The sequence below is a fragment of the Vanellus vanellus genome, assembly GCF_965231255.1.
Source record: "Vanellus vanellus genome assembly, chromosome: 5".
NCBI lineage: Eukaryota > Metazoa > Chordata > Aves > Charadriiformes > Charadriidae > Vanellus > Vanellus vanellus.
In genome coordinates, this window is record NC_138910.1 from 22,336,812 (window position 1) to 22,349,746 (window position 12,935).

A 12,935-nucleotide genomic window follows, 5' to 3' on the forward strand; every position below is an offset into this window, starting at 1 on the left:
AGAAATGTGCATCCCTTTCTTAATGCCCAAGATAAATCTTTCATACAGAATATATCATAAATATTAAGAATTTCAGCAAATCACTCGTTCCAAGATTTACTGAAAATAATTAACACGTTGCTCCTGAAAGGTTACATAAACCTGTTTCCTTATATGTAAAGAAGAATGAATCGAAACATCAGAACAAAATCCCAGAACAACTTTGGAAATATCTGGAACTGGCAAGTAACACCTGATACAGCATTTCCTGAACTACACAGCTTTCACCTACAACATACATGGGAAAAGAAACGCACACTGTATCGTCTTGAACAAGACTTCTGTGGTATTGCACAGTTTACAAATTAGATGTTATAAAAAAGGAGACATTTCAGATGTAACAGATATCTCAGATGTATTACATCTTTTTTATCTTTTTTAAGGTCCTGTAAGAATAGACAAAGGGAAATTCTCAAATCCAACCTCAAAGGGTCCTGTTATCCTTAAAAAGTTAATGAATGTTCCTTCCACAACAATATCAGTCTAACAGAAGACTATGAATTAAGGTTTGAGGCAGATCTTTGGCATTCAAGACCAGAAGTCAAGATAATTGTTCTTTATTTCTCCATTTATCTCAATTTTCTCTCTGCAAAAGGAGGAAATAGTTCTTGATTTACATCAGAGGCAGTTCATTATAAGATGAGATATAAGAAGTACACATAAAGAACAATTACTGTGCTACATCTGTACTACCTCCATTCTCAGAGTCCTGTCTGCAGTGAATCCATTTTTTGTTTAAAAGATTCACTTACAAAAGGCTAATGCTTGAAACAGAGAGCCCATTGTAAGCACCTTCCTTAAAAGGCAAATTCACCTCAGTAAAATTAATTGGGGAGGTCAGAGTACAGCACTTCCAACATACAAACACTGGAAGCAACCTGTGGATTGTGATGGCAGGTATGTATAGATCACCCTGGGGGGATCTGCACAATTTACACTGAGGAAGTCAATGGCGAGAGAATATAAAGAAGAGAATAATCACTAGATGCATATACACAGTACCAATCCCCACTTCTTGTATGGTCCATAGAGAGGGCTGTAGAGTTTCAATAGACATTACTGATCACCAGGAAAAAATGTTTCACATTTCTACAGCAATGCCCGAGTGCCCAAGGTTACAGGTTTACTGTGCAACGCAATAACCAAGTCACAGACCACATCACATAAACTAGATTCAGATTAGATATCTGGAGTACCACCAGGCACAGGAGTACAGACCACATTCTGGCATCCTTAGTGCAGCACAGACCTATCCCAACTATAAGAGAGACAGATGGGATAAAGAGCAGGCAAGTACTAAATATTAGTGACAAACTGCAGTCAAGATTACAGCATCTGTCCAAACATTATCATTTGATAATGACTAAGTGCATTTACAGTATGTGAAAGAGGCAATACTATTCACTTGGCCAAGCACCTGCAGCTGACAAACTATACACGCAACTTTGAAAATGCTTTTCACTGTAAATGCTCCTACCTGTGTATTTGCCCATTCCTGTGTAGATAGTCTAAGCCCTCTAAGACTTCTTTAAGAATTGTTGCAATTATGGGTTCTTCAAGGACACCATTTTTGTGCTCTCCTCTGTTGACAATATACTTTATTATATCAAGCATTGAACCTATATTGCAGATCCAGGAAAGAAAAAAAAACCAAACATATATACAGCATTATCATATCAGATTCTTGAGAAAGCTATATTTCTTCATCTTTTCTATGCTAGTGGAATTTAAATCTTTGCATGTACACGTAAAGACCACTTGTGAGAAGCTCTCTGAATAAAGCATACTGCTACCTCGTTCAAACAAGAAACTGAGCACTGTTTTTTGTCAAGAACACTGTAACACTCAAAGGATCCATTAGAAAGATTCACTAACAGCTTGCTAAGCTACCATTTATTAAAAATTTAGGGGTATCCCACATTTAAACAGACACATACAGCAAACATTTTGGTTTATCATCCAACTTAGTTTATAGTTCATGTGTTCACAACATAAACATGCGAGACTGGAAGGAGATATTCTCTGCAAACAAATGATGACAATACCCCTAAATTACACCCAGTTTAGCACTGAACTTCAGTTATTACAAATTTCAAGGAATTTAACAGCAACATTTTCTTTTAATCCAAGCATTTTTCAACAGCTCACAGCAAATTCCTGTCATGAATCACTGGTTTCTCTCAGGGCCTATGCTTGCTTTTGATTGAACTGAACAATTCAACCAAATGAGACGTAACAAGTGTTATTTTATGAGCACTTCCCGTCCTTGCTGGGTGACGGTGCAGCCGTCTGCTGCTATCAAGACTAATCTTGAAGAATATCATGTAGCAAGCACCTATTATTTTGGAGCCTCGCTTTTCTAAGCCACAAGGATGTCAAATTCAGCCCCTTTTTCTTCTCCCAGAATCATGTAAGATTTTTATACCATTAACTATCATCATAAAAACTGTAACGAGTGTTTGGTTAGTTTAAGCAATAAAAAGGATGCAACATACATAGTGCCTGTCCTAGGAAGGATCTTCCCTGAATAAAGAATCAGAAGCACTCATTATGAAATCAGAAATATATGTACTTTTACAAAAATAGAGTGGATTCAAAAGGAACTCAAAAAAGGCCACACTGACAGAAAGGACTTCATTCTCAAGAGTTTTCCCAACACAGCCTTGACAGAGAATTTTAATACATTGATTCAGAATAAAAAATTACAGTAGTTAGGTCAACAGAATTTATCTCAAGTAATTCTTAGTCTGTACTATCAATATGTATATACAAACTTTTCAAGCTTGCACATTCCTGCTATAACACACCTATGCCTCAAAGTTCATCCGATGTAGCCTCTGTCCCCCCCCTCCTTACTTAGTTTAGGTCAATTAACTCAAAGAAGGTACATTAGAAAAAAATCATACAATTTCCTTGCAGCTAAACAAGTAAAACCAGTAACTTACCCCCACTTAACAGCTTCATAACCAGCCAAAGTTCATCCTTCACCACAAAAGATGTGTAATAGGTCACCACATTGGGATGATTGCATTGACTCATTGCTTGAATTTCTTTCTGTAAGAAATACAAAGCCCAACATAACAAAGCCAGCTATCAGTTCTGTCTGTACAGAGAGAAAGTTTAATTTCCAAAGTGAAATACTATAACAGAAGTATGCACAGAATATGCATCAAGGCACCAAAACATTTCAGTTTACCTATAGATCTTTGTGCAAGACAATATTGCAAAGAACACGAGGGGGGTTGGCCAGGAGATACAGGCATAATCACATCAATTTTCTTCTGAGAGCAGCAAATAAATTACTGGTAAAGTTCCAAATTCAGAGTGAGCAATGAAGAATGAGCAGTCTCCAAGAACTGAAGGTACAGACTGGACAACAAAACAAAGAAACGACTACTGCCTTTTCTGTTCAAAAGGGGTATGAAAAAAGTAGAATGGGAACAGGTGGGAAAGAAGGAAGGAAGCTGTCAGACAAAGGACACAGCACCACTGACTCAGCTACTGTGGGATGGACAGGCGGACAGAAGGGCCACGCAATCAAACAGAAGTGCAAGAGGAAAAAGCAATGTTACAGACCAAAAGTCAGAGGAAACAATTGACTAGAGGAGCACACAGTCACCAACAGATGCACAACGTGGCACTACCAAGTAACACCATCTATGACACGCCACAGCTGTACAGATTAAGAATGACTGCCTTGTATCTGTTATTTCAAACGGAGTCCTTTCTCTATTCACTCTTTCACATAATTGTTCTGTAACACCTTTCCAGCAGCTCTCATTATCCTGTCAGTCCTTTACATAGGGGTGTTTAGGCCTTCTTTGTACCAGAGGGTTTGGCCTCACACCAGCTTAAGCTTCCACAACCCTACTTTGCCCTCCCCACCACCCTGATCCATCCCTGGTGCCATGGAGGGTGAGCCAGTCAGGGAGTCAATTCAGCTAAAACCCAAACTCTTCCACCTCCCCTTTCTCTCTGAAAAGCAACTGCTTTCAGATGGACCTGTGTTACACACTAACTCACCAACCCTGGCGCAAGGCAGGCACTTTGTCAGTCCCATTTAGATTGATTAAAGCTGCCACAGATGCCATTTTCAACTTTCAACCTCAATTCGGCAAGTGTTTTAAAGAGGGGTTTTTTTGCTATTGTTATTTGCAATGCACTTGAGATCACAGCCACTTTCTAATAAAAAGTTAATTATAGGTATTACAGACTGTGATTTAATCTCGTGGTGCCTATTGGTGACTATTAAGTCAGACTATAGTTTGACATACACTTCAGCTAGTCCTATTGTCAAAAGGCCTCCTCCCTAGACAACTTCTGAGCCCTGAATCACAGAAGGATGAATGCCTGGATAAGCATGCAATGAGCCTGAATAACTGAGCAATTTGCAAAATAGCTTTCCCTCCCGCCCCTCCCCTGGGAGACAGTAGGTTGAAAACAGAAGAAATATATGTGGGGCACATTTCCCTTTCGGAGCAGGCATGTCAGCTTAAACACAAGTCAAATTACTGCCTCAGGTTCTTAATTCAGCTAGCCATACCGAATCTTAACTGTAACTCTCCCACTCTATTACTATTTCATTTCTTATATAGTTTTATTCTTTTCCTGTGCCAGTAATATAATGACGGCTCAAAAAGTTCACCTGCCACTACTGGGCAAAAATACACCTCATCTATTTTACTCACACATTAACAGTGCAGAAATGTAGCTAATTGACTGTGGTAAGTTTCACAATCTTTCACTGGAAAGTGCTTTGAATATTTTGTCTGCCTGCATCAACTAGTCGCAAAAATTGAGCCAGTAACCACGGCCAAAGGCACCTTGTGTCTCAGCTTTGGTGACTTTTTCCTAAGATAGTCTTTGCAAAACAAATATAAACAAATAAACACCCCATAAAACATAGGGGATTAAATTTTAGTTAGGAAAGTATTAATTCCAGACTTGCAGTTCTGTAGAGCCTCTATCACACACTGAATGGTAAGCCTCCACAAACCAGTTATTTGGCTGAGGCCCATGATATGCACAGGTGAGAGAGAAAAGCATTCACTTAGAACACACTGTCAGAGGAAAAGCCTGCAGAAGGACATCCAGGAAAACACCGCGGAACCTTGTTCATATTCACATCACTTCAGATATTCGACAGCACCAAAGCCATAATGGCACTTAAAATTTAAAGTCTCTCCCTCATCCCTCTGCTTCTCCTTCCCTTGTGCAAGCATAAGGGTTTGTGCACTGCATCAGGAAATATGCCCAGGTTATTCCTGATCCAGTTTCACTGAGCAGCTGCACAAAAATGTGTGTTGGCCTAAGGGCAGGTGGGTGACACAGTTAATAAACAACTGCAAGACAGCTCCTTTCGGTGCTCAGCTGCAGTGCCCACAGCGTCAGGTCCAGATCCCAGTGACCAGGCAGGTGCCACAGCTCTGTAGGTGCTTCCCTGGGGCCTCCTCCACAGACACCCGGGGTACGGCTGTTTGAGGCGTTGGGCATAACACGCGAGGGGCTCCTCCAGAAAGCCTGCCTCGAAGTGCTATCCAGAGCAGAAATGCAAACAGTTTTGAAAACCCATTCAATCAAATAAGCCATTCTGTAGAATATTCTTTGGTTTGTAGTGCTGAAGTTTTTGTTTGTTTTAAAAAACTGGAGGTAAGGGGATGGGGGAAGATACCCAGTGAGGACAATACTAAGGACAGGAACTTTTTCCTTGGCTCACGGGGTTAAGTTACATTTAGCTTACAATAGTGAGAACACAGGACATTGCAGGAAACAGAGTATTGAATTTCAGGAGTTTGGCAGTTTGTGTAACCTTAGTATTATTTAAACTCCCTCCCCCACTGCCTTTCTATTTTAACCACTGGTGGCCAAAAGTCTGCTTACGTGGGCACCAGGCTTGTTGCATTTTCCACTTCTCTGAAGGCCACACAGCTGAGAATTTGTGAAGGGTGCCTTTGCACACCCTCCATAAGCATCAGCAGCAGGATTTTACAAAACAGTGTATTCAGAAGGCAGACAGAGTTTTAGAAGATCCCTGTGCCAATGGAAACTATCAGAAAAATAAGTGATTGAAAACTGAGCAGACTCAAAAACAGTATTAAAAAAAACAAAATGCAAGAGCATTCTAAGTATTATCAACTGAAAAAAAAAATGGTAGTACAGTTGTAACAAGAGTTTTGAAGGTCAATGACACCCTTTTACAGAATAACATTTTATTTTTTAAATAAAATTTCAAAATTTCTCTATTAGAACTGAGTCAGAGTAAGTATACTTCCCCTCACAGAAAAAATAAAAATAATCACTTATGTATGTGTACACATGCACACGTGTGTATGGACATATAAAAAGAAAAGAAATCATACATGTGCTTTTTTTTTTTAGCCTCCTAACTAGGAACTCAGAAAGCCAGAAATTATGTTCAGATCAAGAGAGATCAACAAATAAAAGAAACACAAAATCTGAACACAGAAAAGCAGAAACTGACTTATGTTAAAAAAATAAAAAAGATGGTATGGACAGTTGTCTTCGTACCAAAAGAAGCAATATGGGACCAAAAATTCAAGACCTATTGCCTTATTTGGCAGACAGTGGAGACATGTCAGCAGTAAAGATACTCAAGCACTTGCTAAGGTAACTCTGTACAAGCTGGTAACTAACTGCAGTCATTTCTCTAGACCATATAGATATCTCTTGCAGATTACTGGCAGTTTTATCTGGTTTTATTTGTTGTAACTTTTTAATTCCCGTTATTAGTTCAAATTCTAATCAGAAAAAGATCATATTTTGACCATTTTATATTACAATTATTAGTATTTCTGGTTTTATAGAAATGTTCTTTATGGGCTGTAGACGTTAATACATCATGCACAGCATCTCACCTTGGACTGTTCTCTTTCTAAACACAGTTCAGAATTTATCTTTTGAGTTTTTAGTTGACAGAAGCCTCACTACCTCAGAGGCAGCTTCCACTACTACTTCCTCTTTTAAAAAAACACAACAATGTCCCATACAAGCTGTTACATAAACTGAAGGTGAATGCCATTAACCACCAAGGGAAGAGCATTTTGGGTCCTCCACTGTAAACAAGCCATTTTATCTGAAGAAACTGGATGGACCATACCCTCTGTATCAAATTCAAGATAGCTTTTGCACTGGCAATTCCCTGCTGAGGAGATCATTTCCTTCAGAGGCAGGAATTTCTGCATTAGAAAAAGCTCACAGTCTCTAGGCAGTAGTATAACCTGTGGAACAGAAGAGAGTGTTCTCACTTTTAGAATGGTTTTGTGTGCTTCAAGTCTCATTACGCTGCCTATATATAAATATGCATTAGTTTTACAAGCACCTGACTAGGAGCATTAGAAAGCAACAAGTTTTGTTTTCTAACAGTTCTTTGTGACTTTGTCTGGATTGCCATAACCAGTGCAGAGGAAAAACTTGCAGTGCCTTTTACAAAGGGCCTCTTACAGGTCCCTTCCTCCTCTGATCAGTGACCCAAACAAACAGCATTCCTCAAATGGCTTGTTATGGCCTATCGGATAAATGTGTGTTATTAGCCTTAACAAGAGTTTCCTTGTGTAGATGGCAGTGTAGCCATTCCTACATTTCCTCTCAAAAGTTATCGTTACAAAATGATCCAACTAGTTTTTGCTGTGTTTTGGTGCTTTAGACATTTTAAGGAGACCTACTAAATTTACCTTTATATTTTTAATCAGTTTTTAACCAAAGGAAAATGTATCTTTCCTCAGTATTAAGACAGACAATCAGAGAGTAATCTCTTGAAAACTGAGTCTCCAGGAAGCAAGGGATAAGGTTCTTCCCACAGTTCTCAACAGTTGGTTATCCCAAGATTCAAATTTGCACTTCTTATTTTTGTGGCATTAGAAAACATACATTAGTAAAATACATTTTTAGGGGACAGGCATACTTCTTGCAGATTATTTTCAAATGCTTTTCTTGCTATTATCCTGCATAAAATTCTACCCTCACTCTGGGACCAAGCAAAAACCAAAATCCAAATAGTAGACAGTCTCCATGTAACATGTTCCCCTCTGATTTACTTACAAGTAATTCATCCATACTGGTTTGGCATTTTTCTAAGTTGATCCTCTTTATTGCTACGCGTTCTTGCCTGGGTTTGCATAGCGCTGCCTGGACAACTGCTGTAGCACCGCTACCTGGAAAAGGGCAGAAAAGGAACACAGTCTTAATAAAACAGGAGTTTAAACCAGTGACCAACATAAGAACCCCACACTGGCAAAGAACTTAAAATCTGCCGTTTATCCTTTTTCAGTGCTTTCCCCACACGCGTACCTTTCCACTAGCAAGAACACTCACACACTTCTCAAATGGAAAGAAAACCCTCAAAGTTTCTGTTCCATACTCCACAAAAGATTCCTGAGCCAACAACTTAAAATGACATGCCCGTTTATCAAGTCACACCCACCACCTCAATGCATTTCACATAGTTTGGGAACCATTACACTTTTGCCTTTGGACACACCTGTTTTATTCAAAAATAACGCAATTACTGTGAATAATTTATTCACAGTTAACGCAATTACAAACATTACGCAGAGGGGCGGAGAGTGCATGCTTTATCAAATGTTATTTATTTCTGTTCTTTCAGGTCAGTCCCTGTTTAACCAGGTTTTTGTTCCCACTATGCAATGAACAGAAATACATCAGTACAATTGCAGAATCACAGAAACAGAATGGTCAGGGTTGGAAGGGACCTCTGGAGATCATCTAGTCCAACCCCTCCCCCCGCCAGGGCAGGGTCACCTATAGCAAGTTGTACAGGACAGCGTCCAGGAGGGTTTTGAATGTCTCCAGAGTGGGAGACTCCACAACCTCTCTGGGCAGTCTGTTCCAAACCTACAGTTTCACCTGTGCTCAAAAAGCCTACAAAAAGCATGCTGATTCTTGTAAAGAGCATGGGAGGCACAAGTATCACATCGACAGTAAGAACATGCCAGCTGCTGAATGGCCCAGCAGAGAAAGTCAGTCATGCTTACTTGACATGCAAATCACATATGGTCATACAACTACACTGATAACAAAGCTTGGTGGAACTGAAAAATTTTGGGCACAGCATTAGAATGGTTTTCTTTAGTATACTTTATTTGCAAACAGTAGGAGTAAAAAGGTCTTGCTGCTTCTTTTATCGAGCACCCACCAGCTTTGCCCAAGTCAGTATTGCTAAATTAATGATATGATTGCAAGTAATATTCAGAAAGAGTTTTGCCTGGGTTACACGTCTTGCTGCCACATCAAATACAGCAGTGTGTGCTTCCTCAAAGTAATTACATCATGCTCATTCATGCAGAAATCGAAAATCCCCCGACAAGCAGCCTCTACCTGTAACTCTAACTATTTTAATATAAATTATGGATTTCTGGTAAGTCACAAATTGAGCAATATGTTATATTGGCCAGCTCACACACTATGTTCTATTTATTCTCAGTAATTGGCATGTCCTAGATGAATACAAATTGTGAACAAAAAGCCTTTTGTTGTCAAGTTCTACAAAACGTGGATTCAATTACCAGACGACTTAAGGACAATTGAGAGCTTTTCCCACTGCACATCTGAAAACAGCACCGACAATACCTCATGACAGAAAGTTATTGTCCATGTTTTAATTGCTATTTGCTTAGATATTTTCATGTATTGTTTTGTTTGTTCACATGACATTTACACTCAAATCACAAAGCTTTTTAACTCAGTGTATGAATTTCATTACAAAATTCTGAGCTCATCTTAAAAAAAAAAAGTCTCAACAGGACTAACTAGTCATGTTTTTGCAGGATGTGGTCACAGACAAATATTGACATGTCCTGTTCTGTCTGCTTACAGAACAAAGCCTTTAAAAATTCCAATAATGTAAGTAATAAAAGACTTAAGAGTGATTTTAAAAATTAAATAAGACATCCCAAGGAAGGAACCACCAAGTCAGCACAACTCAGTTCAAGTAAGACTCATCTATATCACTTTAATGAAGCTCCCATTCGGTAGACATCGAGACACAAATTTTCTCGTTACTTTGGACACACAACTGTAGATTAAGGCAGGGGGAAGAAACCAAATTTTTAGCTATTAAGGATAAGGAATGAAGACCAAGATTTTCCTTCGTGTATCTTTTTCATCTATGCCAGTAGTTTTATCTCCTTGTAGGAAAAAAATCAGATCTCTGCTTTCAAAATGGATTCATATACAAAGACCAGATAAAGGACAAACAGAAAAAGCACATAGAAAAATTATTGAGCCAACGCCAGGATGAAATCCTTACTGCTTCCTCAAGTTAAAGTAAAATAACAGTAAGTAACACTTCAAAACATTTTGGAAAAATCAGGTTACAAAAGAAAGTGCTGTCACATCCCTGACCCCACTCCACTATATTACTTGCTTAAGTTCTGTGAGACCCCAAACCAAAGACTATGTGCTAACTACTATTAAAAAACTCTTGATGGCAAAATTAATCCTGAGCTATCCTTATGCACAAGTTGAAGATCTGTTCCTCTTTTGCTTACTGAAAGAGGATGAAATGCAACATTTTAGGACATAAACTAGAGTTTGAAGTTTATTTATATGAAAAGCCTTTCAGTGCACTTCCCTGTGTTTTCTCCTCAGACAGAGCTGACTTACAGTGGAATATTCTTCACCACAGGAATATGATGCACTGGCAATGCAAAAAGCTTTCTATGTTTAGAATAAAGCCAATCTACTTTGGTTTCTTCTTTATCCTGCCTTTTGAATACTTTACACAATACAGTATTTTGATAGTAAAGGCAACCTGTGCAGCCTGCATTCTCAGTGGGTCTACAGATAAAACTCATTTGAAAAAGCAGTTTCAAGTACTGCTGGCAGTAGGAGCCAGGCACTTGGTGGCTATATGCCTCCTTCCTCTTAAAAGATGTTCCCCTCTCTTCCTCTGACTCACAAGGTGAACAACCAGGGATAAAGATGAGGAAAATTTGCAGCTTTCCCATCTGGTCAGAAGACTGCTTTTTTGTCAATAAAGAGATGCCCTTCTCTAGTCTACTAAACAAGTGGAAATGTGAAGTGTTCCAGAGGAGTAGCTGTTATAAACAGGACTACCCAGATAAGCATTTCAGTCAAAAGATAACAGACTATACAAGTAATGCACTATCATACAGTGAAACAAAATTGCAACAGACAACCTTTTAGCATAACAAATTAGAGTCACAGAAAATGATTGCATAGAATAGATTACAGTCAACAATTCCTTGTCAGACAGCATGACTTCTTCAGGTATGCTGAGCCTCACAAGTCTATACCACAACTAACTAACTATACCACAACTAACTAACTATACCACAACTAAAGTACAGACTGGTTTTAGCATCCAGTCTCTATTTTGAAAACTGATGTAGTATAATGAAAGCTCAGGTTGGATAAACCATGAAGTCTTTACATCCAGCTGTCTCCCGCAGAGGAACAAAACAAAGGATTACCAGTGGTCAGACTCAAAAAACCAGCTTTGTAAGAACAGCGGGTTTTTTCCACTGCTGGAAAAGTTGTTGTTCTGCTACAGACAAGTTCTCTTTGCCGATTTCAGAAGTTAGCAGTGAAATAAAGCAATTTCAGTCCACAAGATGCCTACCACTCCCATTTCACAACAGGCAACAAATCAGAGTTTCATCTTGTCCTCACATTTTTTGCTGCCATCTTTCTCTCTAGTGTAAGCATGTTATATATAGAGGTCTGCCACTTTCCACTCATTCATCACTGCACAGTAACTATTCCAAATAGATCTCGAAGTATTCAATTTTCTTCTTCAAAACAATAGTGAGTAACCTCATTACCCCATAATGACTTATCAAGTCTTTTTTCAGTAGCTCAGTATTACTCTGCAGTATTCCAACACGAACCTCTTCTAAAGATTTCTGCGTTCACTAGATCCCTTCACTCTACTCAAAGACACCTTCCCCAACCCCACAGTTCTTCTACCTAATCTCTGACAAGGAGGATGTAATTTATTGGTAATGGTAAGTTTTCTTGTTGACTAGGCCTCTGAAGAGTTAGACAGCAGACTTAATTGGAGAACACCAAATACCTTATCTCAGAATCTATAGACTCTTACATACTGGCCTGTACCATCTGCATTTTTACACACCTCTTCTGCTCCCCCAACATACAGAAACCTCCAATTAAATGTAGCTGATTAATGAACACAAATTTTAAGTCAGCCTCAAATCCAAGACTAAATTATGACTGTCTGTAAAAGAAGCCAATACTAAATAGAATAAAGCCTATGAAAATGGATGAAGCAGCTATGCAAATATTTTTATTTAATCTCTCAGACAGTCCAGTTCTGAAGAACAGCCACTAGGTCATTCTTAAATGCAGCTCATATGCAGTGAAACTGAAGGATTCCTTTTGCATAGAGCACAATGCACTTGTGCACACAAACTGTTGCTGCACAAATGCAGTCTAGTTTAGGTTTCCCCTCATAAAAATATGTGGGGTTTTTTTCTGTAACATACAAAGCAGCTCTGCTTGTATACAAGCTTTGAAAGCTATGTTGTATATTGCATGCAATATTGTGTAGCATATTCCCAGCTTTACTACGTATGTATTATGAACTGATCAGTACTTCAATCTATTCCACGGCAGCATTGTGCAGAACTAGTCTCTTCAGTCTTGTAAGAATCAGTTCTGTTGGTAGCAAAGCAATACTTCTGGTTCAGAAACAGAACAAAGAACCTTTAATTTCTTTCGGTTTCTAGCTTTTACCCCACAATACTCAAGAGATCTTTCAGTATTACTCATTTTCTTTCATATTACTCCTATTGTTTAAAAATAGGTTATAATTCAGCTCATTTAGACCACCATACTAAATTCTAAAACTTTCTGAAACTAAGTTTCTTCACAGAAAG

General features: G+C 38.7%; 1 protein-coding gene across 1 annotated transcript in view; it reads right to left on the bottom strand.

Moving 5' to 3' along the window:
* STK39 (serine/threonine kinase 39) overlaps positions 1–12,935 on the bottom strand; it is a gene marked incomplete at its 3' end in the record, with an annotated part of 107,274 nt that overhangs the window by 75,166 nt on the left and 19,173 nt on the right. The window contains exons 2-4 of the mRNA XM_082483844.1: positions 8,098–8,206; positions 2,985–3,093; positions 1,517–1,658 (exon numbers count right to left, since the gene is read on the bottom strand). Coding sequence (XP_082339970.1) covers positions 1,517–1,658; positions 2,985–3,093; positions 8,098–8,206 — 360 coding nt within the window. The remainder of the gene's footprint in view (positions 1–1,516; positions 1,659–2,984; positions 3,094–8,097; positions 8,207–12,935) is intronic.